Genomic DNA, 27,534 nt, shown 5'->3' on the forward strand with positions numbered 1-27,534 from the left:
GATTTGAACTGCTGACCTCTCAGTTACCAGTCCTGTCGGCACAAGGGTTTAACCCATTGCGCCACTGGGGGCTCTGTGTTGAACATGAACCATCTGTATGATGCTGCAGTAGAGAATGCAAATAAATGATATCTTTGTCTGCATTAATAGAAGCATAGTTAACAATCCAAGGGAAGTAATAATCTCACTAAATTCTGGTCTGGTCAAACCTCATCTAGAATGCTGTGTTCAGTTGTGGGCCTCTCTTTTTAAGAAGCATTAGAAAAATTGGAGTTCAGGGAAAAGCAGTAAGGGTGATCAGTGGTATATAGAGCAAAACATGGGAAGAGATTGAAGGAGCAGGGCATATTCAGCTTTATAAAGAGAAGATGGAGGGCTGGCATGATTGCCCCCTTCAAATACCCCAAAGGCTGTCAGAAAGAGGAGGGTATAGGCTTGTTTCATTATGCCCTGGACAGCAGAACTAGGCAATAAGTATACATAGCCCTCCCACTTCCCTTAATCAGAGTCAACTGCTGATATCCTGGAATGGCTTCTGGAGTTTCAGCAGCAGCCACTGTTGATCGTGAGGCTCTGGTTCTCTTTTCACTGGATAACTTCGGGGACCACATATAATTTACTAAGCCAATCTTCTAAATTTTATAGCTATTTAAACAGGACAGTACTGAATTGGAAATGTTTCACTGAAGGGGCGTGTAGCCCCTCATTTAAAACGGTGGTTTATATAATATTTAAATAATAAATAAAGATGAATTTAAAGTAAATTTCCCATATTTGCTACTTAATACACTTCCTGAAAAATTGAACCAGCATTTCAGAAGATGTATCCAGTCCAGTCTCCAGATGCAAGCCTTATGAGAGGAACATGAAGCCAATTTCGTTGTGCTCTATTTATTTTCCCCTATTTTTCTTGTACTCTTGCTTTATGTAGTGTCCAGTTTGACAATGAGTTGTTTGGTACATTGCCTGGTCTTTATACACATTTTGCCTAACTGAAAAATTGAGTGCTGTAGATTTGCAATTTAAGTGAAACATTATGAGTAAAGTGAGTAATACTTCTATTAAGACTGGCTGTAAACATGTTTTATCCATATTGCTTTGGGAGCAAAGCTTGGAACCAAGAGTGAACCTCATAATTTTGTGAGCTTGTTAGTATGTGTTTCAAGATCGCTGATCACTTCAGAACAAAATGAAGATCTGCACCCCATTCTTCCCAAGTCTAATTCCACAAATAAAAACCTGTTGCCAGTTATGTTTATAAATAAGGTTTCACCTTCTCAAGTCCAGTTTCCAAGACCTGACAAGTGCAAATGTAGATGAGGGCTTTCCAAAATGTTGTTTGTTCTCTAACCAAAGGCCGGATACTCCCATCCTGAAACAATATTCTGCCTATTACACTATACTCTGAAGTGCAAATGTAAGATTTTTCTGATGTTTCCAGATAAATTAGTCTTGGCATAGAACAAAGCTGTTGATTTTGTCAGTTAAATTTGGGGTAGCAGAACAAACCACAACATGGCTACAAGAACAGATGGAACATGATCTTGACTCATTTGTTGCTTAGTGGTGCCATTTGCTTGGGGAAAAAAATAAATAAAACAGGAATGGTTGATAGATGAGAAAAACCACAAGGACGAATGGACCAAAAACAATGTTCAGTTCTCAGCAGGAAGTCTTTCCTTTTCTTCGCCCCTCCACCCATGCTTTAATTAAAAATTCCATGTATAAGTGTTTTCCAAATTTTTCCTTAACAGCAGATTAATGGGGAAGGAAATTAAGAGAATGAAGTACCAAGAAGAACAATTCAAAGCAGTATGAAGGGGTAGTACTACACCAAATGTATAGAAAATTACATAGCCTCCCTAAAGTATGTAAGTTGAACCTTGTGTGAGCTCAACACAAGCAGACAGCTTCTAGTACAGTGGCTCTCAATCTTCCTAATTCTGCAACCCCTTAATACAGTTCCTCATGTTGTGGTGACCCCCAACTATAAAATTATTTTCGTAACTTATTTTGCTACTGTTATTAATTGTAATGTAAATATCTGATACGTAGGATGTATTTTCATTCACTAGACCAAATTTGGCACAGATACCCGATATGCCCAAATTTGAATATTGGTGGGGTTGGGAGAGGATTGATTTTGCCATTTGAGAGTTGTAGTTGATGGGGTTTATAGTTCACCTACAATCAAAGAGCAGTCTGAACTTCACCAATGATGGAATTGATCCAAACTCAGCACAAAGAACTCCCATGACCAACAGAAATACTGGAAAGGATTGGTGGGCATTGACCTTGGGTTTTTGAGTTGTTGTTCACCTGTATCCAAAGAGCACTGTGGACTCAAACAATGATGGATCTGGACCAAACTTGGTACAAATACTCAATATGTTCAAATTTAAACACTTGTGGAGTTTGGGGAAAATAGTCCTTGACATTTGAGAGTTGTAGTTGCTGAGATTTATAGTTCACCAATAATCAAAGAGCCCCTTGAACCCCACCAACAATATAATTAGTCCAAACTTCTCACACAGCACCCCCATGATCAACAGAAAATACTGGAGGGATTTGGGAGGAATGAGCAGTGATTTAGGGGAGATGTAGTTCACCTACCTCCGGGGAGCACTGTGAACCCAAACGACTATGGATCTGGACCAGATTTGGCACAAATACCTGAAACAACCAAATTTGAATCCTGGTGGAGTTGGGATGATTCATTTTGTTATTTGGAAGTTGTAGTTACTGGGATTTATAGTTGACCCACAATCAAAGAGCACTTTGAACCCAGTCCACAATGGATCTGTACCAAACTTGGCACACTACCTGCATGGACAACATTTAATACTCGTGGGGTTTGGGGGGGGGCTGTTTTTGACTCTAGGAGTTGTAGTTCACTAACACTCAGAAAGCACTCTATACCAAACTGGTGATGGAACTAGTAAACTTGCTACATATATCCAGCATGCCAAACGTTGAATCCTGAGGGTTTTTCAAGGGGACTGATCTCAGAAGTTGGGAGTTTTAGTTCACCCACATTGACAGAGCAATGTGCACCCAACTGATGGACCTGGACCAAACTTGGCACAAATACCCAATATGACAAACTTTGAATACTGGTGGGGTTGGGGGGGGGGGGGGGGAAGACTAACACAATGTGATGGTAATTGTAGTTCTCCCTGCATCAAGAGAACCCTATGACCCCTACTGATAATAGATCTGAACCACACTGGGCACACAGATCCAACGTGGCCAACTGTGAATACAAGAAGGGTTTGGAGGTGATTGATCTTGGCATCTGGGAATGCCAAGTTCATCTGCATCTGCATCCAGCTGACAACGGATCTGGACCAAACTTGGCACACAGAATCAACATGGCCAACTGTTAATACTGGTGGGATTGGGGAGGATTGAGCCATGCATTTTCTAATGGAGCTTTAATAAAAAACAAAAGGATCATGGGGGTTGGGTTCACAGATGTGGGGTTAGAGGGACAATAAATGTTAAGGTATAAGAACTACAGTCAAATTTGATTTTTCCTATGTTTAACGAGTGCTGACTGTATATCATTCTGTAAACTGGCTTGCTTTTGGTATATCTTTTTTCCTTTTTCTGTTTTCTGTTTTCCTGTTGTTTGTTTTGTTTCTTGTGCACATTATAATAAATAAAAATTCAAAATAGGATATTTCAGTATATCAAAGGAAATAAGTGAGGTGGATCTGTAATTGGTTAAGTGGACGAACACAGAGAGTGCTCACTAATGCTTCCTCTTCATCTTGGAAAGAAGTGACGAGCGGAGTGCCGCAGGGCTCCGTCCTGGGCCCGGTCCTGTTCAACATCTTTATTAATGACTTAGATGAAGGGCTAGAAGGCATGATCATCAAGTTTGCAGACGACACCAAATTGGGAGGGATAGCCAATAGTCCAGAGGACAGGAGCAGAATTCAAAACGATCTTGACAGATTAGAGAGATGGGCCAAAACTAACAAAATGAAGTTCAACAGTGACAAATGCAAGATACTCCACTTTGGCAGAAAAAATGAAATGCAAAGATACAGAATGGGGGACGCCTGGCTCGAGAGCAGTACGTGTGAAAAAGATCTTGGAGTCCTCGTGGACAACAAGTTAAACATGAGCCAACAATGTGATGTGGCGGCAAAAAAAGCCAATGGGATTTTGGCCTGCATCAATAGAAGCATAGTGTCTAGATCTAAGGAAGTAATGCTGCCCCTCTATTCTGCTTTGGTTAGACCACATCTGGAATATTGTGTCCAATTCTGGGCACCACAATTCAAGAGAGATGTTGACAAGCTGGAAAGTGTCCAGAGGAGGGCGACTAAAATGATCAAGGGTCTGGAGAACAAGCCCTATGAGGAGCGGCTTAGGGAACTGGGCATGTTTAGCCTGAAGAAGAGAAGGCTGAGAGGAGATATGATAGCCATGTATAAATATGTGAGAGGAAGCCACAGGGAGGAGGGAGCAAGCTTGTTTTCTGCTTCCTTGGAGACTAGGACGCGGAACAATGGCTTCAAACTACAAGAGAGGAGATTCCATCTGAACATTAGGAAGAACTTCCTGACTGTGAGAGCCGTTCAGCAGTGGAACTCTCTGCCCCGGAGTGTGGTGGAGGCTCCTTCTTTGGAAGCTTTTAAGCAGAGGCTGGATGGCCATTTGTCAGGGGTGATTTGAATGCAATATTCCTGCTTCTTGGCAGGGGGTTGGACTGGATGGCCCATGAGGTCTCTTCCAACTCTATGATTCTATGATTCTATGATTCTATGATTCTAAGTCTTTTTTGTGAAGGGGTTTAATGTGGCGAGATTTAATAGACTTCCCTTCTTTAAGCATGGATGGCATAAGGTAGTAAGTAGTGTAGGTGGAGACAAGTTTTGGCCTCAAGCAGGGTGCATTCTTCAGGCTCTCCCTCCCTAGGGGAGTGCACCAGCCTCCCACTTCCACCTTTGAACAGCTTCCACAGGGACATGGCAGTTGGCAATAGTAGCACTCCTGCTCGGTTGCTTGTGAAGGAGCAAACAGGTGCACCACCAATTGCTATGTCTCTCAGGAAGATGCGCAAAGGTGGAAGTTTACAGGGGAGCCCAGAAATGCACATCCAGTGGTGTACCTAGTGTTCAGGTTTGCCACCGTCTCCGCTGCTGCCCAGAACAATTATTATCGACTTATAAGTGACAAGATGTTTGTGCCTTTCTGCAAGCATTTCCTTACAGTGTGTTGGATAAATTATTCCACAGTGCAGACACACTATTGTGCACATTTGAATCTGCAGTGGGTTGATTCTGTGGTTTATGAGCCCACAGATATTTCTGGCCCACTGTATAGTTCAATGATGGTTGCGGGGTGGGTGGGTTGGACATTTTGTTTGTTTTGAGCATTTAAAATAGAATGTCCGATCAGCAACTGTACAGTGGATTGTCTCATTCTGCTGCAGGGGTAGTTCAGGCCACATTTTTATGTATTATTTTATTCATTTAAATAAGCAATGAGGCTCTAGAATCATAGAATAATAGAGTTGGAAGACACCATATGGGCCATCTAGTCCAACCCCTGCCATGCAGGAAAAACACACTTGAAGTACCCCTGGTAGATGGGTATCCAGCCTCTATTTAAAAGCCTCCGAAAAAAATAGCTTCCACCACACTCCACAGCAGAGAAGTTCTCCTGCTGAACAGATCTTACCGTCAGAAAGTTCTTCCCAATGTTCAGGTGGAATCTCCTTTCCTGTAATTTGAACACATTGCTCCGAGTCCTAGTTTCCAGGGTAGCAGAAAATAAGCCTGCTCCCACTTCCTTATGATATTTATATGGGACTATCATGTCTTGATATCTCCTTTGGGTTGAGAAGGGTGGGATATAAATATGGTAAATAAATGTCTCCTTTTAACCTTCTCTTCTGCAGGCTACCATACCCAGATATTTAAGACGCTCCTCATTGGGCATGATCTCCAGACCTTTGATCATTTTAGTTGCCCTCCTCTGAACACCTTCCAGTTTGTCAATATCTCTTCAGAGGCTAACAATACATTAGAAACCATCCAGGTTATAAACAATATAAACACTAGAATAAAAGTATACTATATGTACTCATGTAAAAAGTGAGCTTCATGTATAGATTGAGGGCAGCCTTGGGATGGTTGGTCTTACAGATTTTTATATGACCCATGGATAAGTTGAGGCCTAAAAAAAGCATCAGTGTCATCTTGGGCCTGCCACCCCTGGCTATCATTCATCAACCCAGGCATTCGAAAAAGGCCAGAAGTGGTGTTATGACAGAGAGAGTTAGAGGGAGCCAGTGCTTCTTTTAGATTCTCCTGTGACAGTATTACATTCTTGCCTTTTGCTGCTCTGAAATGGTTCCTTTAAAAAAAAGAGAGTTAAGGTACAGTACTCACATAGACCTGTGAATAAGTTGACCCAGGTTTTTCAAGTTGACTTTTTGATTAAAATTTCTAGACTTATACATGAGTATATAGGGTAAATATAAGATTTAACAATTTGGCAATCAAAACATTAAAATATTAAAATGAATTAAAAACTACATACAAACCCTGTAAAATCTTCAAAACAGCTATTTTGCAAAAATAACACGTGTCCCTTGCAGAAAAGTATTCAAAACGTACACAGCATTGAATTCAGACTGAAATATTTAAAAACACCGGATGCCACAAACCAAGATAAAATCAGGTGGTTTTTTCCCCCCAGAATGCTGAACTTCTGCTTCAGTTGTTTCGTGCCATATGTGTCACCATTTAGTTCAGCATTTACTAAAAGCCTCTTTTGTTAAAACTCTGACCCCATGATCTTGTATCAATGCTTTGAGGTTGGGTGACCACAGCAAAATGTCTTGACATTTTCAGTACATTATATCATTAAGTGATGGCATCTGTTAATAGGAGCTTCATTATTTCTCCCCTTTTCATGTGCTTTACTTTCTATGTTTTTTGTTGAATTACAGGGTTGCATGGGTTTGCTGGAATGACAATATGCATACAAAACAGCTGCCTGCCAGAGTTTGTTGGGGTCTGTGTCCTAGATATATTCTCCTTCTCAATTGTCTCCGCCTCACACAAACGGATGAATAATAGTGTTTGCTATGAAGAATAGGCTGTTTATATAAGTGAGGTTCTGTGCCCTCAAACAAATTATTTGTGTAAGGGCACAGATGGCCACTTGAAGAACCTGTATTTTAATTTGACACTATTAGCAGATGCTAATTGGTATTTAGGATTAACCTCTGATGATAATGTCAAGTTAAAGTACAGGATTTTAAATAAAATACAAAGATATTGAATATAATATTTGGTTATTGATGCACTGACAATGAATGTAGCACAAATCTGATGTAAAGTCATACTACATATTTTTGACATTAATATTGAAATCTGAAATGTATACAGAAAATCAAAAGTGCATTTTCAGGAGATGTTAACTTGAAGAAAGCCTACAGAAATACAAATTTGAAGTTGTCTCACATGAAGAATTGTTGGGTCTTTCCATATAGCTGTTTGGTTTTTTTTTTTGGGGGGGGGGGGAGAGAAAGAAACATTTGTACATCATGTTTGTATATGACAGATATTTCCAAAGTTCAGCATCCAGTCCTTACATTGCAGTCATTGAGGCAATTTCTACAAGTGTGGTGTGATGAGGGCAATCTTGTGGTCTCTTCCAACTTATTATTATTATTATTATTATTATTATTATTACTTTTATTACTATTATTATTATTATTATTAACTTTATTTGTACCCCGCTAGCATTTCCCGAAGGACTCAATGCGGCTTACAAAGGCCAAGGCCTCAAAAACAACATAACAATACAAAACCTAAAGCAAATTAAAAACAATTAAAGCAATATTAAACAACAAGCAATAAACAATACATCAAGACACAATAAAACTGGGCCGGGCCAGAGTAATGGGTACAAGATTAAAAGTGCTGATGTGACAGGTGATATGTAAGGATTATAGGGTAAATGCAGTATGCAGCAATCTTAATTCTGTGTCCTAACTGTGTCCTAACCTGGACCGACCCTATTTAGCTTCTAAGGTTAGACAGGATCTGGTGCCTTCAAAAATTTAGGTCTTTGTGCTAATCAAAAATGTTAAACAATTTTTATACTAATTCATGTGTTCCATCTGAAGTGATGTACATTTGGTATAATTTGTACTAATTGTACAAATCTATGGTGTGGATATATGTAGACTATATACATTTGTGGCCACCACATCCCAGAAAAGATATTGCAGAACTGAAAAAAAGTGCAGAAAAGAGTCTTTGGGTCCCCTTTCTTGCAAGAAAAGTGTTATGTGGTGATTAGAAAAAGGAGACATAAAGTTTATGAAAAGCATAAACTGAAGCCATATAGTAAGAGATGGAAGGACAGATACAATAAAATATTTTCTCATAAAATGCAAATTGTAATTCATTGCAACGTGATGTAGTTATGGCTTTCAGCTTAGATGGCTATTGAAAACTGAGTACATTTTAGTCCATCAAAGGTGACAAGTCTGAATGACTATACTGTATTGATTCCATTATTGGAGGAGCATGGTTCTGTATAACAATTTCTAGGTATTACAAGATGCAGGGCACATTTATATTTCTGTCCTTCTGAGGAGCTTGTCATATAATGGATTGGATTAGCTAGGTTTTGGTCTGATTTGGGCTAATGAATGCTTGATTTGTATTAGTTGCAGGACATAACTCAACCCAAAAGTTTCAAAAAATATCTGAATTGCGTTCTTTTATGTTGTCTTGTCTGTCAATTATTTATTCTTGAATACGTCTGTTGTAGATTGATATGATTTTACAGTATGTAAGTAAAGAGCCATGGATCTGCTTTCAGACAAGAAGCTTTTCTATTACAAATTTATGACATTTTACCTCTATTTTTTTCATGTGGGAGACTTCAGCATAAAAATGTGAATAATTAAGAAAATATAAAACATATGTTCAAGATAGCCTGTAATTATTTTCTAGGAAAATAATTGTTTATTAAACAATTATATTGTTTAATAAATTAAATATTAAAATGTGTGGTTTGTTATTTGACCAGCATGATTTGTGTGCTTTTGATGCCCTTTAAAAGAAATGCCTTTAGAAGTGGTCATAATTTAATTATGTCTTAATACTTATATAGATTTGTGGGTAGCCATTCAGGTGACCTTCATAATTACACTGCATATTTGCTTCTGAAAATGGGAAAGTGTGTTCATTTCAAATATAACTGCTTCCCTGTATTTTCTCCACAGATAACTGCCAATAAATTGTTGGAGAACATGAAAGGAATGGAAGCACAGAGACTTTCTTGTCCCCCTGCTTCAGTAGATGAACAACCAGACCAACTTGCTTCTTGCTTTCAAGCCATATGCACAGCATCAAGTCTGTCAGTTAGCCCAGTAATTCTTCAGCCTGAGCAAGCTCTCTCTCAGACTATATATGTGAAAGCTCTTACAATACCACTTTATCAGCCTATCCAGTCAGAAGGCCTTCAGCCCAGCCATAAGCTACTCACGGGCCAAAGCAGTATCACTTTAGACAGTAGTAATATACCATTAATTCTAAACCCACTTTTGCATTCAGATGGAACAGATCATCTTCAGTCAGGCCTTCAGAAGCAACCTGAAACAATAAAAATAGTTAGTGGCTTACCAATTTTGGCACATAATTATTCTCCATGTTCACCGCTTGGAAGCCCAGGGAAATGCAAAAATGCTGGGAAGTACCTCTGTAAACACTGCGGACGTGATTGCCTGAAGCCAAGTGTTCTTGAAAAACATGTCCGCTCTCACACAGGTGAGAGGCCTTTCCCATGTACAATATGTGGCATTGCATTTAAAACTCAAAGCAACCTGTATAAACACAGGAGAACTCAAACACATGTCAACAATGCCAGACTACCATCAGAGTCTGAAAGCAGTAGTCCATTAGGAGAGCATGAGAAGTTCCATGAGACCATTGGATCTCCCCATAAAACAAAACCAAGTGATAGAAACAGCGACAACACAAGAACAGTGATTACACAGTCTGCTTCAGACTCCACTGTTACAATAACCAGTGAGAATGATCCTCTTGATACTTCATCACAAGCTATTAATGGTTTATTTGTTGTATCTGAAAGTCAGTGGACTACAGTGGACAATTGTCATGGAAGAGTGAGTCAGAGTGTCCTTGAGAAAGAGATCATGAAAGATCCAGCAACTCCTCTTCAGAAAAGGAAGCTTCAGGAGCAAAGGTGTCAAACTGCAGCTAAGCACAGCCAGTTGCAGAGGCAGCAGGCCACATATACGGAGAAGCTATGGGAAGGCAGATCTCCAGATTACAAGCTGAAGAAATGTGAAAGCACCGACTCAGGGTATCTGTCTCGCTCTGATAGTGTGGAGCAGATGATGTTGTCCCCCAACTCTCTCCATAGTCTCTGTGAACACAGTACTGAGTCAGAAAGTGATACAACCATTACCAGTGTGAGGTGTACAGCAGGAAATGTGTCAAAAGCAGACTCTGCTGAGAAATCAACAGGAGGTTTAACGTTAGAGAAAAAGAAGTTGGAGGAACATATCTCAAAGCTAATCTCTCAAAATAAAGCTGTGGTGGATAATACACAATTGGACAATGTTAGGCCCAGGAAAACAGTCCTGTCCAAGCAGGGCAGCATTGACTTGCCAATGCCTTATACATACAAAGACTCATTCCATTTTGACATACGTCCTCTTGATTCAAGCAGGAAGAAGCTTTCTCAATGCTCAGCCAAGTCTATCTTCACACCTCTTGAAAAATCTAAGCCATTGTTTTTTCATTCTGTTCCCACTCAGTTCTCAACAACAATTGACTATGTTCCTGTTAGCAGAAGTAACTCCATGCCTTTTATTGAGAGTACAAGAAGAATTCAAGACCAAGCGGATATTTCAAAAGTCCCCTCTTTTGCTAAAATGCCCCCTGACACAAGTTTTGCTTTGTTGCCTAGCAAAGAGAAATCTGCAAGTATGGCAGATTTTCCTAACAGCCATCCTCGGGCACTTGTTAGACAAGCAGCAGTAGATGATTTGCCACCAAGTACCACAAGTGAATCTTCAACCTCTTTGGAAGAGGTGAAAGGAACTAAAAAGTCTGGACTTGAAGGGGAAGGAACAACCACAAGACATAAGAAACCGAGTCAAAGAAAAGCAAAAATGTTCACTCAGGAAAAATGGCAGGTTTATGGGAATGAAACATTTAAGAAAATTTATCAGAAAATGAAGAGCAACCAAACTACCAAGAAACAAAAAGAAAACAAGATCACAGATATTTCTAGTTGCCATTTGGGTACTAAGGGCACAGCTAGTCATGATGGGATCCCAAGAGATGGCAAAGTCTTCGGAACTGGAAATCTGGGATGCTCCCAAGTGACCTTTTCTGCAAAACCTAATACAGAGGAGCTGGTTTCATCCTCAGTGGCTGTTTCTGTGAAACAAAATACTGAAGAGTTGGAAGGCTATTCCATTACTAGTCCTCCATCACAGTGTGGTTCCTCACAGAGTTTAGGTAACTTTGCAGTCAGTGATTGTGAACAAAGTGAGTTGTCTAAAACATTTGTTGAAAATAGCTGTAGAGGATTGTGTGTTTCAAAACAAGACTCAAATGGCAATGGTGAGGTCCTGCCTTTTAGTACTGGTTGTGAACTGAGTTTCCAGCTTCAGCAGACTACTGATCAAGAAGAGAACAGCAGCTCCTTAAACACTGCTAGCCTGCAGGATACTGGCTTAGAGGATGTATGTGCCCAAGGGGAGCTTATTAAATGTGTGTTGGTACAGGAGGATATTCCAGCTGCCCGAGATCTCACTGAACAAGAAAACTTTCACCTTGAACAGGGGGCTTTCCTCCCCAAAGATTGCAACAGTAGTGAACCAACTCAGGAACTGTCAAAACTGCCCTCAGAGAGAAAAAAGCTAAAAGTAGATAAGCTGAGAAGGGAAGAAAATGTGCTAAAATCCACTCACGAGCCCAGTAGTTTAGTAGAGGGAATTGTAGAACTGACAGACCATTACAAAACTGTTGACACAGTTGCCTCAGAATCAATAAATCACTCGGTTAAAGAAGAAAGACAGGTAGCAATGGGAGGATTAAGTACATCAGGTAGCAGCAACATGGAATGTAAAGAATTAGTTCAGTGTCCGATAATGACCTCTGAAAAACAAGATGATGTTGCTAATCTTATTGATACAAGAAGTGTAGGGACTGAGGTAAAAACGGGATACACTTATGATTTGTTTGCTATACAAAAGCTGAAAACCAAGGCACAACCTGTAATATCAAAGACAGAAGCATCAGAGATTGGAGATGTTGCACATGCACCCACCCCCAGTCAGCATTTAATATTTGATCAAATAAACCCCAATTTAAAGAAAAACGATTTTCTGCCAAAGTACATCCTAAAATATTCACAAGGGAAGACTACAGGACTGCCACTGATTCTTGCAGGAGAGCCTGAGAATATGCCCTGTATTTCATCTGCTCCTTCCATTTTTGCCAGTAGCAATAGGTCACTTGGCTCCAAATCTACAGATGTATTTTTGTGCCCAACAACTATCCTAGAAACAACCAGCATTGCAACCAGGGCAAACAGAAAATGCCATCTTCAAAGGGCCAGGCAGAAGGAGAAAATGAAAGATATGTGGAAAGGACCCAATAACAAAGATAATTTAGGTGCTCAGGAGTTGACACAGGAGAGTGGTATGCACACAATCGTTTGTACATCACATACTGCAGGAAAGAAAATATGCTTTACAACTATGTACACAGGAGGTTTTTTCATATCTTCAGACATTACTGGACAGAGTTCAGCTCTACAGTTTGTACACTCAGGGAACAGTTCTGTAATATCAGTTTCATCATTGGTTGAAAGGACCGTTTTCTGTGGAAATACAGATGAAAAGATTGGGGAATGGCAATCAGATATTAACTCTTTTCCAGGATTTCAGGATCTTCCTACCTGTTCCATGGATACACCCAAATGCCTTTCTCATTCTTCTAATATGCTTTATTGCCACATGCTCCGTGCCCAACAAAAAGAAGTCCGTATATTACCTCAATTAAGTTCTCATGCAGGGAACTCAAAAGTTCCAATCAAGGGTGTATCCTTCCCAACTTTAAATGCTGAACCGCAATTGACTTGGTGTTGCTTAAGCAGGAACCTTCCTCTTCCTGTTGAACAGAAGGAGAAGAGAGATTCTGCATATTCATCCTTGCACACCTGTATGAATGAAAACTTAATTTCAAAGTGTAACCGCTTCTCTTACAAGATGAAAAATACCAAGAAGGCTTCTGCAGGCACGATAACTGGAATGCCCCTAATGGCAACCTCTTCTATTTCTCCAAAACAGCAGGTAGTATTATCTTCCTATTTCAGTATTTAGTTGTAGCATTTCATATAGAAGAAAATGGGAGAATGAAGGTGAATACATGTGGATATTACATATTTTAGTAGTAATGCTTACATCTTGTAATAAGTTCATATTCATAGCCATCTCTTACAGTTGATAGATAAAATCAGATTATTGAACTATAGAATATGCAATCACTATCTTGTGGATTTATTATGTGGTCAGTTCTATTGCACACACCCTGTCTTCAGTGTATTGACACACGATTTCAGATTTTCAAAGGTTAAGCGGGTTAGTTTGTTCCAGCAAAATTCCTTGTAGTGTCACATTTGTTTTGGGATAAATTTGTAGAATTGAAATCTTCTTTACGGTCTCCTGTGGTTCACACATATGGCCCATTCTGTGCCTCCATAGAGATCTTTGAAAGCTCTTAGAGCTGCATTTTGTTGGTCACAGTGGCCCTGCATGAATATGAGTTGTGTATTCCTGCAGAAACCAGTTCCTATTCATTCACCATTATGGTAGGATCATTAGGAAGTCTCAGTATTATTGCATTTATCTTCACTTCTCTCTCATTTGAAATAATGCTGTGCTCGCAGAGCATGTTGTATTTTGGTGTTGATGTTGACTTTTGTGGAGAAGTGACTATCTAAGTAGCAGAAATGGCCAACATTTTCTAGCAGTACAGCATTAAGCTTTCTTTCTGGCATTGCATAGGGATTGGATGGTGCCTGCTGATGCTCACTGAGAGACAAAGCTTTTCATATGCTCTGCAAAGTTGTTTAAAGTGGCTTGTAGGTCTTCCTCTAAATTAGCACAGACTACATTATCATGAGCATATTGGAGTTCTGTAACAGAAGGTGTTGTGACCTTACTCTTGGCTTTCAGCCTGCTGAGGTTAAAGAGCTTGCCATCTGTCTGATATGTGATTTCCACCCCAGTGGGAAGCTTCCTGTCAACAAGGTGTAGAATATAGCATATTAAAGAAAAAGGCATGGGAGAAAAATATTGTTTGCTGGAATAAGAAAAGATCAACAATGTTGGTGCCAGGCAGGCCTCTTCCCACAGGAGGGAATTATATAATAAACAGAGATTTGGGAAGAGTGAAATATTTCACAGTTTTCATGGTTTTGAAGGCGAGAACTGTATTCATGTTATTTCATTACATGTATGCTTTGTTTCCTATAAACACAAGAACTCCAAAAGAATTAACAAATGAACAAAACAAACAGAACATGATGATATGTTCAGAACATATATTCAACATGTCACTTAAACATTTATTATGTTTGATGTTCACAGCAGTACTTTTCTACACCTGGAGTTGATGGGTTATTCAAAAGCATTCCAGAGCAAGAAAGGGCAAAAGATAAGCTTCATAAAATGAGAGAGCTCACAGCACATAAAGCAAAGAAAAGCCATAAATGGAGAAAGGTGAAGATCATCCCAAAACGGTAAGAAATATGAGAGTTTTCTATGGGTGTAGCACTAGCAGTGGGTTGAGCACTGAGCTGCTGAACTTGCTGATCGAAAGGTCGCAGGTTCAAATCCAGGGAGCAGCGTGAACTCCCACTGTTAGCCCCAGCTTTTGCCAACCTAGCCGCTTGAAAAGATGCAAATGTGAGTAGATCAATAGGTATTGCTCCGGTGGGAAGGTAACAGTGCTCTATGTAGTCATGCCGTCCACATGACCTTGGAGATATCCACAGACAATGCTGGCTCTTTGGTTTAGAAATGGAGGTGAACGCCAACCCCCAGAGTTGGACACGACCAGACTTAGTGTCAGAGGAAAACCTTTACCTTTACCTAGCACTAGCAGCTATGTGGTATGAGAAAGGAATTCTCATGTTGTGAGTCTTTTGTCTCAAAAGGTAGCTGTGACTGTGTTCACATTGGTTATTGCTGAGTTGCTGTAATAATAGTAAAAATGAAATTAATGGTCTTCACTAAAATCTCAAAACCTTAAAGTATATTGATTATTCAAATTTGCTTTTTGCATGAAGGGGATGGGGGGGGGGGGGAAGAGGGAGAGAGATGGCCACCAGGCACGGGAGAAGAGAGAATAGATAGTAAAGGAAATGGAAGAAGAATTAATCTTGTCTCTTCATGTATTGTCAATTTTTTTTTATAAGTAATGATATTTGATAGAGTACCATGTTAATGTCTCACAATGTTTCTTTAACCTTTATAATTCACATAAAAGGTGCATTGATACACATCTTACTGAACATGGATGTAATTCTGAAGCCTCTTGTTTGTAGTACCATCTGAGTCATTGTTGTAAGAATGCACAAATCTCCAAGAATGTTATTAAACCAACTGATTTTTGGATAAAACCTTTGCGTTTTGAGCATTTCTCACTGAAACCAGACAAAACAGATTATATCAAGCTGAAGGTTTGGAGAAAGAAACAATAGAACCGCATTTTGACTTAGAACACATGTATGTGGCTTCCCTTGTGGAATATGAGTTGTTATTTTAGAGCAGCTAAATCCATGTAAGAATTTGGCAGGTGTGACACATAACATTTCAAGATAGTTTAAATTTAACAAAAGATGTATCTACAAAAATTAAGGAAAATGTGTGTTGAGGCCAGATCTTCAGCACAGGGAAATTCACTGCAGCATGATCCAATTAAGCGGCATTTGTTTTGGGATAAATATATATACTAGATATATGTTAAATTTGCAAGCATAGCTCCACTCCAGAACCACTTTTGAATTTCAGCATTTTGTCGCAATATTGTTAAACAATGCAGAATAAATTCTGATGTGTGATAATTTCATTCCTGACAGTTTCATTTTAAAAATTAAAACAGATTTACCCAATGTATACCTTGAGAACTGAGTACAAATCCAATGCAAAATGCTGTTGATCATTTAGGAGGAGCACTTGGCAACATGCACACATTTATATGAAATGCACAAAGATTGTGTAGTAATGGATAGACTGGACAACTGAAAATGTACATTTTGAAAAATATACAAAAATATGATTTCTGTGTTTGTATGTGGGAAACTTGTATAAAATCAAGAAAAAGAAGAGCTCTAGTGAAAACAGGCTTGATAGATCTGTTCATCCATAGATTAAATGAGTTTTAAAAATTGAGAAGACAACATTTGCACTTTTGAAAATGGCATCAAAATACGTTTTGATCTGGCTATGCCTGACTTGTATATTTTAAGTGCATACACCAGTATTTGGAAAACAGATTACATTTATTATACTTTACTATTTTGACATTTTATTACTGGCATATTTCACAGGCCATCTGCAGAGCAACTTTAACTCTGTACTTCTGCTTTTGAATGCAAGGGTTTTCCCCTTCACAAACTGGTGTCCCAAGGGTTTGAACTGGAACAGGGTAGATCAGTATGGGACTCTTTGGATTGTTGTGAGTTTGCTTACCACCTCTGAGGATGCCTGCCATAGATGCAGGTGAAAAATCAGGAGAGAATGCTTCTGGAACATTTTCCTACAACCCAGAAAACTTATAACAACCCAGTTATTCCGGCCCAGATACTGATTTGGGATATTGCATTGGCATGATTTATTATTGCTTTCCGGTACAGTTAAATACAAATGTGAAATATGAGTGTTTTAGTTTTTTTTATGAAGCCATTATGGAAGGTAGAAGTTGAAAACAAGTCCACCAAAATGCTAAAAAGGACATCACTGCAATGATACTGTGTAACGGTAGGCCTATGAAAAGGTTATAAATAACAATATAACATAGCTACTGGATGAAAATGTATCTAGTTGTATTTAAATAGGTGTTAAAAAATTACAGAAATTTTGTCAATGTCTTGCCATTCTAATTTTACCTACTTATTATTTTTAAACTTTCATTGACTTAATGAAAATCATTTCATTTTTGAATGACAATTTTGTTTAAATATGAAAAAGCCAGTAGATTCTTTTGTTAGTCATACTATGAGGAGACAATATTATGGAATTCTTTTCTTTATGAAATGTTCATGGACATTTGAAGGAGGTCAAGTATCATGCCACAGACATAAATGTGTCTCTTCTGTGTTACAGCTATAGAGGGAGTTATCGACAAAGACATACTCTGCTTAAAGCCAACAGGCCAGTCAAGCAACACTGGCCAACTACAAGGGTCCTGGAAGCTCCTAAAAAGCCTTCTTATCCTCACATACCTAACAGTCGTCAGCATTGCAGAAGATGCCTTTGTCTTTTAGCTGCCTCTCAAGGTAAGGTTGGTGTTCTGTTTCTTCTTAGAAGTCCATCATTACTCCAATTGGATTATGTTTTTATCATGGTGGATTATTCTGTGGTCAGGTATAGTAATGCTTGTGGTCTTTTTATTTATTTATTGTTATTCTAATCTCAGCTTTCTGGCAAGCAAAACTTCAGCATATACATATTATCTTCACTTGCAATTTAATTTACTTATTTACTGTAATTTATTGCTGTGATGTAGAAGACGAATCACAAAGTTCCTCCTTATATTCCTTTTGCCAATAAATGTGCAAAGGATTTTTTTTTAAAATTGAAGATAACCCATATTAAACTCTTGACCCTAGTTGTTCACAGAACCGACCAAGTGAGAAAGAAAAGAAATCATTATGATTCTATGATTCATTGCCAGACCCAGACTGGCAATGTTGCTTACACATTAGCCTCTTCCTAGTTTCTGTTGTGTTTGGTATATTTGGGTGTCAAGTTATTTGGCTTTACTGAGGACAGCTTGACCTTTGTTCATGAATGTAATTTCTGTGATGCCTCTCATGTTGTTAAGAGTTAGGTTGAATAACAATCCTCTATGTCTATCATGATATACCTTGATTGAGTTTAGTTACTAGCCATATCTTTGTGCCAAACAAATACATTACATATTATGAAAATGCACCCAATAATACACTCCATGGTATTTTTATATTTTAGGAGACAGGTAAAGGTAGACAAGCATTTTCTTCTATTCCAAAAATCTCATAAGCTTTTCATCAGGATGCTCCTTCTAGATGTTGGAATAATCCCAATGGTCACTACAAATATCAATTACCTGTTTTGGTCCCTGTAGCCCAAACAGTAGCATATAAACTACTCCCAGCCATCTACACAGTACTGTAAAGCAAGCCATGCCTAGAGGTGCATTGTATTAAACTGGTAGGAGGACAAATAATTTGAAAATGTACACATATAAAAAAAACCTTATATTCAGGCAATCCCCAAGTTATGAACAAGACAGTTTCTGTAGGTTTGTTCTTAAGCTGAATTTGTATGTAATTTGGAACAGGTATGTTTTTTAAGTGCAACTCCAGCTAAAATTATACCTTTTAAAGCTTTGGGTCTCATAGTGAAGAGTCAACATCACTGTGATGTTTCTTTTGTTGTCAGATGATTCCACCTCACCTTCTGTCCTGTGATAATTGGATTTTGAACATTTTGGCTTGTTGTAGAAACAAGGATTGTTGATAAAGCTTTGGTGGAGACCCCTTTCCCCCATGATAACTATTCCAGAAATAAATTTACCTTCCTAGGGATAGATTTGTCTCACTTTTTGTTGTCTCACCCTTGTTCCTCACTATGAGTCATTTGTGGGTTGGATGGCTGTAACTTGGGAACGACCTCTACTCTAGAAATTCTAATTAAAGCAAATAAACCTGTATCGATTTATCCACAGGTTAGTTTTAGTACTGGACCTTCACTCTTGTCAAAATAGGAACCCTCCCCATATCTGAGTAGAATGGTAAAAGGCAAAAAGCTTAGACTGTGTTGTTGTAGGTTTTTTCGGGCTATATGGCCATGGTCTAGAGGCATTCTCTCCTGATGTTTGCCTGCATCTATGGCAAGCATCCTCAGAGCTAGTGAGGATGCTTGCCATAGATGCAGGTGAAACGTCAGGAGAGAATGCCTCTTGATCATGGCCATATAGCCCGAAAAAACCTACAACAACTCAGTGATTCCGGCCATGAAAGCCTTCGACAATACATAGCTTAGACTGTTCTGGAAAAATCCAGAACAAGCCCTCACCCTCGTTTCTTGTCATTTTTGAATGCTTGGGAGGGGAAATGGCAGCAGTGTCCAGGGTGACAGGCCCACTGAGGTAGAAATGGCCCTTTCCCTCTCTGCAGATTGACCCTCAGCTTATTTATGGGTCAGATGGGCTCCTGATATGATATCAGTCTTTGAATTAAGATAGAGATTTGACTCACATTGCTTTTTAGTATATCATCTTTCCCAGCTCTTCTTTTTAATCATCTTTTTAGTTCCTTGGTTGCAGTTTCCTTGGAGACATGAATTAGTAATTGGTTCAGTGAAACGTATGAGCTGTTTTCCTTGGATTGGACTTCTACCAGTCTGCTTTAAGCTAGAAGCCAGTGTAGCTTTAGTACTACCCTCTTTAATTTTGTTTCTTCATCATTGCAACTGCTATACAATCCAGTTGGTATTAAATATTATCCAATTGTAAGTATGTTTTCAACTCCCTATGAAAAATTATATCTAAATTAGAGGTAATTAATTTATTTTCTCTTTTTGTTATTATACTATTAACTTTCATAGTGTTAAGAAAAGAATATTAGACATTATGGCTAGTATTGTCGAAGGCTTTCATGGCTGGAATCGCTAGGTTCTTGTGGGTTTTTTCGGGCTATATGGCCATGTTCTAGAGGCATTTTTCCTGACGTTTCGCCTGCATCTATGGCAAGCATCCTCAGAGGTAGTGAGGTCTATGCTTGCCATAGATGCAGGCGAAACGTCAGGAAAAATGCCTCTAGAACATGGCCATATAGCCCGAAAAAACCCACAAGAACCATTATGGCTAGTTTCTTTTTGTATTTTAACTTCTCTTAAAAATTCTGTTTGTCTTTTATCATTTTCATCCCACTTATCATTGTGGAGTCAAGTCTAGACCTAGAACGAATAGACCAAGACACAACGGTTTTTGTTGTTTTTTTTGTTCCTTAGTTTCCATGGTGTTAATTATGAAATCTCCTCACTGCCTGTTTCCCCTCCAACCTTCCAGAGTTGACATTTTGTACAAAGCCACCCAATTTCCTCTATGTTCTTTCTATCAGGCATACTTGAGGGTTGCCTTATACATTTTTCATGTTGCAGATATGTATGGCACAGTAACTAGATAATTATAATTATCCGGGATTGTGGCGCAGCTGGCTGAGTGTCAGCTGCATTAAGATCACTCTGACCAAAAGGTCATGAGTTCGAAGCCAGCCCGGGTTGGAGTGGGTTTCCAACCAATTGTGTAGCCTGTTGTCGACCTTGGCAACCCGAAAGACAGTTGCATCTGTCAAGTAGGAAAATAAGGCACCACCTTGTGTGGGAGGCTAAATTAACTAATTTATGAGGCCATAAAGAAAACTCCGGGGAATGTGGAATGCGGAAGAACTTCATCGGTGTTGCTGATGGACGATGAAAGCAGCAGCTCCCCTGGCGGCCAGAAAAAAGTTAAATAGCCTCTGTGTATTGTCTGTATTCGTTGTCTGTCAAACTGGCATTTAATGTTTGCCATATATGTGCATACTGTAATCCGCCCTGAGTCCCCTGCGGGGTGAGAAAGGCGGAATATAAAAACTGTTGTTATTATTATTATTATTATTATTATAAAATTGCCATTTCCCCGAAATTAGAACTTAAGTTGGCTTACATTTTTTTTAAAAGAACAACATACAGAAGACTTTTAGCTGCTCTGAGTCCCTCAATGAGAGGGAGAGGGAGAGGTATAAAACAAATTAAATAAAGTAAATAAATAGGTGAACAATAATCTTGGAATTAAACTATTCACAATTAAGAATTAGTTCCATACTGTTATTCCTCCCCCATACAATCACCTCATTTCTTCAGAGAGATTATGAAAAGGAACTTTATTATGTGAGGCATAGAGGAAATCACTCCTTTTTTTTACTGTAGGGGTTTGAATGTAGGACTACAACTCTGGTAGACAGGATCCAAATCCCATTTTAGCTGTGGAAAATTGCTGAATGACATTGGGCAAACCACAGTCTCCCAGCCTTTGAGGAAAATAATAGCAAACCTCATCTGAAAACTCTGTTGATAGGGTTGCCATAATTTGGAATTGAGGGCATATGAGCCAGAAGTCTTCACTATACCATGGGAGACCAGGGTCCAAATACCTTCCCAGTCATGGAAACCCTCTGGGTGACTGTGAGCAAGTTACATTGTCTCGGCTACAGAGAGAGGCAAAGGCAAACCCCCTTTAAACATATCTTGCCAAGAAAATCCCACATTATTCCCATAACTTTGAATAGGTTTTAATGGTTTTTAACTGTGAACATTTTAATGCTCTTTATATTTAATTCAGGACCCTCTGGTGGCGCAGCATGTTAAACCGCTGAGCTGCTGAACTTGCTGACCGAAAGGTTGGTGGTTCGAATCCGGGGAGCACAGTGTGCTCCCACTGTTAGGCGCAACTTCTGCCAACCAAGCAGATCTAAAACATGCAAATGTGAGATCAATAGGTACAGCTTCTGTGGGAAGGTAACGGCGCTCCGTGCAGTCATGCCAGCCACATGGCCTTGGTGGTGTCTATGGACAACTCTGGCTCTTTGGCTTAGAAATGGAGATGAGCACCACCCTCCCCCCCTCGAGTCAGACACTACTAGAGTTAATGTCAGGGAAAACCTTTAACTTTTTATATTTAATTCTGTTTTAATGTTTGCATATTTGTATATTTTAAATTGTATGCTAGTGCTTTTGAGTCTCTTTTGGAAGAGATAAAGCGGGGTATAAATAATAATAATAATAATAATAATAATAATAATGGTCGCAATATGTCAGAAATGACTTGAAGGTACATAACAACAGCTATGTAAGGTAATATACTTAAGTAAGGCCAGAATATTTATTTATTTATTTAATGCATTTATATACCGCCCTTCTCACCCCAAAGGGGAGTCAGGGCAGCTCACAAGAAAGACGCAATTCGATGCCATAAATACATATATAGAATAAAAACATATACTTCAAAACCGCATAATTAAAACATATCAAGCGTATAGTATTGGGTATATAGTATTGTGGTTCAGTATAATACAATATTTTAGATTTTTGCCCAGCTATGAAACTCAAAGACTATCTTTAGGCAGGGATGTCAACTTAGACTGTTCCACTGCACTGTTAGAATAAAGTTGTAATATTCAAACACATCTTGAGTCGTTGGGAGCCATTTACTGTGAGTCAAATAGAAGTATTCATTCAATTCTATGGTCTTTACCAAATTCTCGTAAAAGCTGGGAAAAGCAAATAACCCCCCCCCCCAAAAAAACCTCTGCATAAATATATTAATCAATTTTATTCCAATGTTTTCTTCCCCCACAGGAATTGATGAAATTCCACAGGAGGCTTCTGAAGAAGCAGGTTCTTCTGTAGAAAAAAATAGTATGGAAAAAGTAAGGAGTAATCTATGGACAGCACTTACATCTCTTTATAACTCAATTAACATGAACGGAAAGCTATAATCTGAATGGATATGTAGGAGATTAATTAAGTCATTCACCAATGCCACTAGTTATTGGGAGGGTTTTTTTTTTGGTGTGGAAGATTCCCTAATAAGAGTGTCTGCAGAATGTAGAAGAGGATTGTGCCAGGAGAAGCTTGGAAGGACTAAGCTCAATGACAAGTGGGCAGACTTAGAGCAGAAAGTGATGAGCAAGCAGAATTATAAAAATATTGATGACTTTTGCAGGATTACTACTGAGTTTAGTGACAGAAGAGGGTCCCTTCTAGAATAACTGGGCTGGATTGGTCCTTATCCAATGCACTGGGCTCTTAACTGTTACAGAAGACTTGTTTTTGGTTAGAATAGATGTTCGTCTCATATAGCATTCTGTTATCAAAGCAGCCAGTCAAATGCTTCTGGTAAGCCTACAAGGAGGACATGAATATAATAGCAACCGTCTGTTTACATTTCCTTGTAGCTGGCATTGAGAAGCATACTGCTTCTAATAACAATGGTAATGTGCAGCCATCTCGGAGGATATTACATTGTGTAACACGATTTTTGTTCCTGGTTTATAAACATCATTTCCTAATTGATTCTTTCATAAAAACATGGAAAAGGTTTATTAAACTGCAAAAATTTTGTTTTTGCGGGACATCCCATAGCACATTTTGCTATAGCTTTTCAATGAATGTCTTGTAGAGTCCCAACCAATTCAACATAGTTTGTGGCAACCACAAAAACAAAGTTTCTGGAATTATAGAATCAGAGAATCATAGAGTTGGAAGAGACCGCATGGGCCATCCAGTCCAACCCCCTCCCAAGAGCAGGAAAATTGCATTCAAAGCACCCCGACAGATGGCCATCCAGCCTCTGTTTAAAAGCTTCCAAAGAAGGAGCCTCTACCACACTCAGGGGCAGAGAGTTCTACTGCTGAACAGCTCTCACAGTCAGGAAGTTCTTCCTCATGTTCAGATGGAAACTCCTTTCTTGTAGTTTGAAGCCATTGTTCCACGTCCTAGTCTCCAGGGAAGCAGAAAACAAGCTTGCTCCCTCCTCCCTATGACTTCCCTTCACATATTTATACATGGCCGTCATGTCTCCTCTCGGCCTTCTCTTATTCAGGCTAAACATGCCCAGCCCTTTAAGCCGCTCCTCATGGGGCTTGTTCTCCAGACCCTTGGTCATTTTAGTCGCCCTCCTCTGGACACATTCCAGCTTATCAACATATCCCTTCAATTGTGGTGCCCAGAATTGGACACAGTATTCCAGGTGTGGTCTAACAAGGCAGAATAGATGGGTAGCATGACTTCCCTGGATCTAGACACTATACTCCTATTGATGCAGGCCAAAATCCCATTGGTTTTTTTTTTTGCCACCGCATCACATTGTTGGCTCATGTTTAACTTGTTGTCCACGAGGACTCAAAGATCTTTTATAACAACTACTTTCAAATTAAGTACCTCACAATTAAACAGGAAATAATACTTTCAAACCAGGAACTGAAAATTTCTCAAATTTTGTTACTTAGTGTTATTGAAGGTAAGTAGCCCTTGATAACATCACCCATGAATCTATCCTTAGGAATATAAGCTAATCATATACATAAACAGATCAATGTTGTATTTAATTTCCACGATATGCACTATTTCTTGAATTTGAACATGTCATACTATTAGGTGAATTTATAATGCCATCTCTCTATTCTTTATGGTAGGATATCCCTGGGACTACAACAGTACATGCAAGTGGCAGCCTTTCTCCTCAGAAAATCCCTAGAGTTTCAGATGTACCAACAGCAAAGCATTCCTATCCATTAGCCAGTAATGCACCCCCACAAAAAGCCAGAAGTCAAGAGCTTTGCTCTCCAGTTCTTCAGACAGAGCCTCAACCAGATATCAATTTTGATCAGGGTTGGCCTTCCTCTGGACCCTGTAACTTGGAATATATAAACACAAGCAAGGCCCATCTATATAATGTTACAGGTTCACATGCGACTAGCCCTATTTTAATAGGCTCTAAGGCGGATAGCAATAATATAGAATCGAAATCTCAAAATTTCACTGTGTCAGAGTCATCTGACCATGTTACGGGAGAAAGAAAGCAATCCACAGATGAGAATTTTCACCCATCTTTAAAGGAGCAGCCTATCTTCCAGAGTCCATGTCCTGTTCCACTGAAATCAAGAATGCTTCTTGAGAAATCATTTTCTGATGATTCCTTACTGGGACCAAGACAAATGCGAGAAGCAAACAGCACTTTTCGCCCTCACAGACAAGAGGAGAGCAACTGTTCCATTAAACTGGATGATCATCTTGAGAAGGTTTGTGAACCTGATTCTGTAGGCACGCTGTCAAAAGCTTATAAAAAACAGAGTTTGGAAATGATTAACAAGCAAACCCACGAGGAATATGAAAACGTAAGTAGCAGTGATGACGAAGATAGACTCATTATAGAAATATGAACAAGAAATGTTTGGGCTGAAGATTTAACACAAAAAAGCCAATCATTGGACAGAACCATCATTCTGTCACAGGTTAACAGAAAAGCTTTCCTTAGAGAATATTTCTATCCAAGATTGACTTAATTCCATGTGTTAAGACTTCTTTAAAAACAGGTGAACTGTTAAATCATGTTTACATGTTCATAGAAGTCTACAGTGCTTCAGTTTCTTGCTTAATCATGCTTCTTTCAAAGTTTGGCCCATTTTATTCATGCCTCTGAAGACTAGGTCCACATCTGCCACACATCTGGTGGGATGGCTGCAGTTGCTTTCCTGCTTGGAGAAGTTGAAGGATGACATGGAAGATATGGTTCTGAGTTGTGGTATTGACCGAAATTATTCTCAGCTGTTTCAGCTCACTTGTATTCTGTAATGTTTTCCAACTAGGCTTTTGCATGAGATCAGTGGCCATAAAGCATCATGCAACTTTTCCGTATTGCACAAATATTCCATGCTACCTTGTGGAAGACAACGCAAGTGGGTCCTGCTGTTGTATGCTGAAATTTATTTCTCCCACTTTCTGATAGCACTGTAAATGCTTGAGGTTTTTAAAAGAACTCCTTTTATTTATTTATTTCTGATCAAGAAGTATTCAGTCACTCCCAACTCCAAGTGAAAATGCTGTTTGCTTCTCAAGATCTAAGTGTACAAGTCCAATATGTGCAGCAGCTGACACTTCTTGTTGATGTATTCAGGGCTTCATTTTTTAATTTCCTTAAACATAAGGCCATTTTATTGTAATATTGATGTGAAGTCATGCCAATTTTAGAGCTCAAGTTTATTGAATACATAAAAGTTTTATATTTCTCCTTTTGTATGAGTTTTGAAATGCTTTTTAAAAGCTGTCTTGCAAACTGTATTATCTTTTCTCAAAGGAGATTGCAAAAACAAAGTGGCATAAACTACCCATGTCATTCTGGCCCAATCAGCAAGATATAAAATAACAAAATAAAATACATATTTTAGTAAGTATATACTAAGCAATCCCAAAAGCAAAGCATCTGTAGCTTGCTCACAATGCCCTGCCTCATGAACAGAGCAGTTGTTAAAAGCTACAATGTGGTTGCTGTTGCTCACATTTGGTTTAAAATTATTTAGCTTGTGCTTCCTTTATTTTCTGTTTTATACTTAATTTATTTATGCAATGCTTTTGACATAAAATAAAAATCTTCCTGATTGACCATATGAAAAATACTGACCACCGGAGACATCAAAATGTATCTCCTCTGTGAAATATTGAGATGCTAATTCAACTTTGCATATCTGGAAGGGCTTCTGGAAGACCAGAGGGAAGAATATGCGAGTCTCCTGCTGATACTGGTTTCCCCCCTTTACGGCTGAATTCTACCCACATTAAGAGCACATGAATAGGAAGGGGTCACTGCTTATAGCAAATCTGTGTTGCTAAAGTGGTTGGATTTCCTCTTAAGTAAATAGGATTTGAATGGTTACAGGTCCAAATTGCACTTTAATGAAAAAAAAAGCAAGCCCTAAATGAGGCTTCTAAGGATGCTGAATTTATCCCCAACTTTCAGAACATGGGAATAGATGTATTTCCAATTTCTATAGCAAAATAAAATCAGTACACAGTAAACCTCATAAGAGGGGATTTAAGGACCTGCAAAAAATAAGGTTTTATGGATTTCCAGTTCATTTCTTAGAGATTTTCCAGTAGACAATGGATTGTATATACCTTGCAAATAGCCTTTTTTGGTTTTGGAAAGACTTTGTAATTAAAATGTTGCAGTAATGTTAAAGCTATCGCTTATAATTGTATAGGCAAGAGAATTCTTTTGGTCAGTAGGGTACACGTTTACATTTAAATCCACTTTTCAATCATAGGGTAACATGGCACTATTCTGATTCATTTGAAATTATGTCCTGTATTTTTAATACTTCATAGATCAATTTTTTTGGTGTCAGAAGTGACTTGAGAAACTGCAAGTCGCTTCTGGTGTGAGAGAATTGGCCATCTGCAAAGACATTGCATAGAGGACACCCGGATGTTTTGATGTTTTACCATCCTTGTGGGAGGCTTCTCTCATGTCCCTGCAATGGGGAGGTGGAGCTGACAGAGGGAGCTCATGCACGCTCTCCCCTGATTTGGATCTGCAACCAAAACTAGACAAACAGACTTGGACAAGCTGATCCAAGATAAGTGTCGACAATCCTTGGTTATTGGGCAAAAGAACTGGTAAAGCTGGGAAGGGACTGCAA

The 27,534-nt window shown here is 38.9% G+C and overlaps 1 protein-coding gene across 3 annotated transcripts in view; it reads left to right on the forward strand.

The window, feature by feature from the left end:
* Window positions 1-26,891, forward strand: part of ZNF831 (zinc finger protein 831) — a 48,828-nt gene extending 21,937 nt beyond the window's left edge. For all 3 annotated transcript variants that reach the window (XM_060772019.2, XM_060772022.2, XM_060772021.2), the window contains exons 2-6: window positions 9,266-13,375; window positions 14,675-14,826; window positions 17,414-17,586; window positions 22,694-22,764; window positions 24,532-26,891. In XM_060772019.2, the coding sequence (XP_060628002.2) occupies window positions 9,266-13,375; window positions 14,675-14,826; window positions 17,414-17,586; window positions 22,694-22,764; window positions 24,532-25,278 (5,253 nt within the window). In that variant the 3' untranslated portion in view covers window positions 25,279-26,891. The remainder of the gene's footprint in view (window positions 1-9,265; window positions 13,376-14,674; window positions 14,827-17,413; window positions 17,587-22,693; window positions 22,765-24,531) is intronic.
* Window positions 26,892-27,534: the final 643 nt, after the last annotated feature.

Source organism: Anolis sagrei, chromosome 4, assembly GCF_037176765.1.
Source record: "Anolis sagrei isolate rAnoSag1 chromosome 4, rAnoSag1.mat, whole genome shotgun sequence".
NCBI classification, from domain to species: Eukaryota; Metazoa; Chordata; class Lepidosauria; order Squamata; family Dactyloidae; genus Anolis; species Anolis sagrei.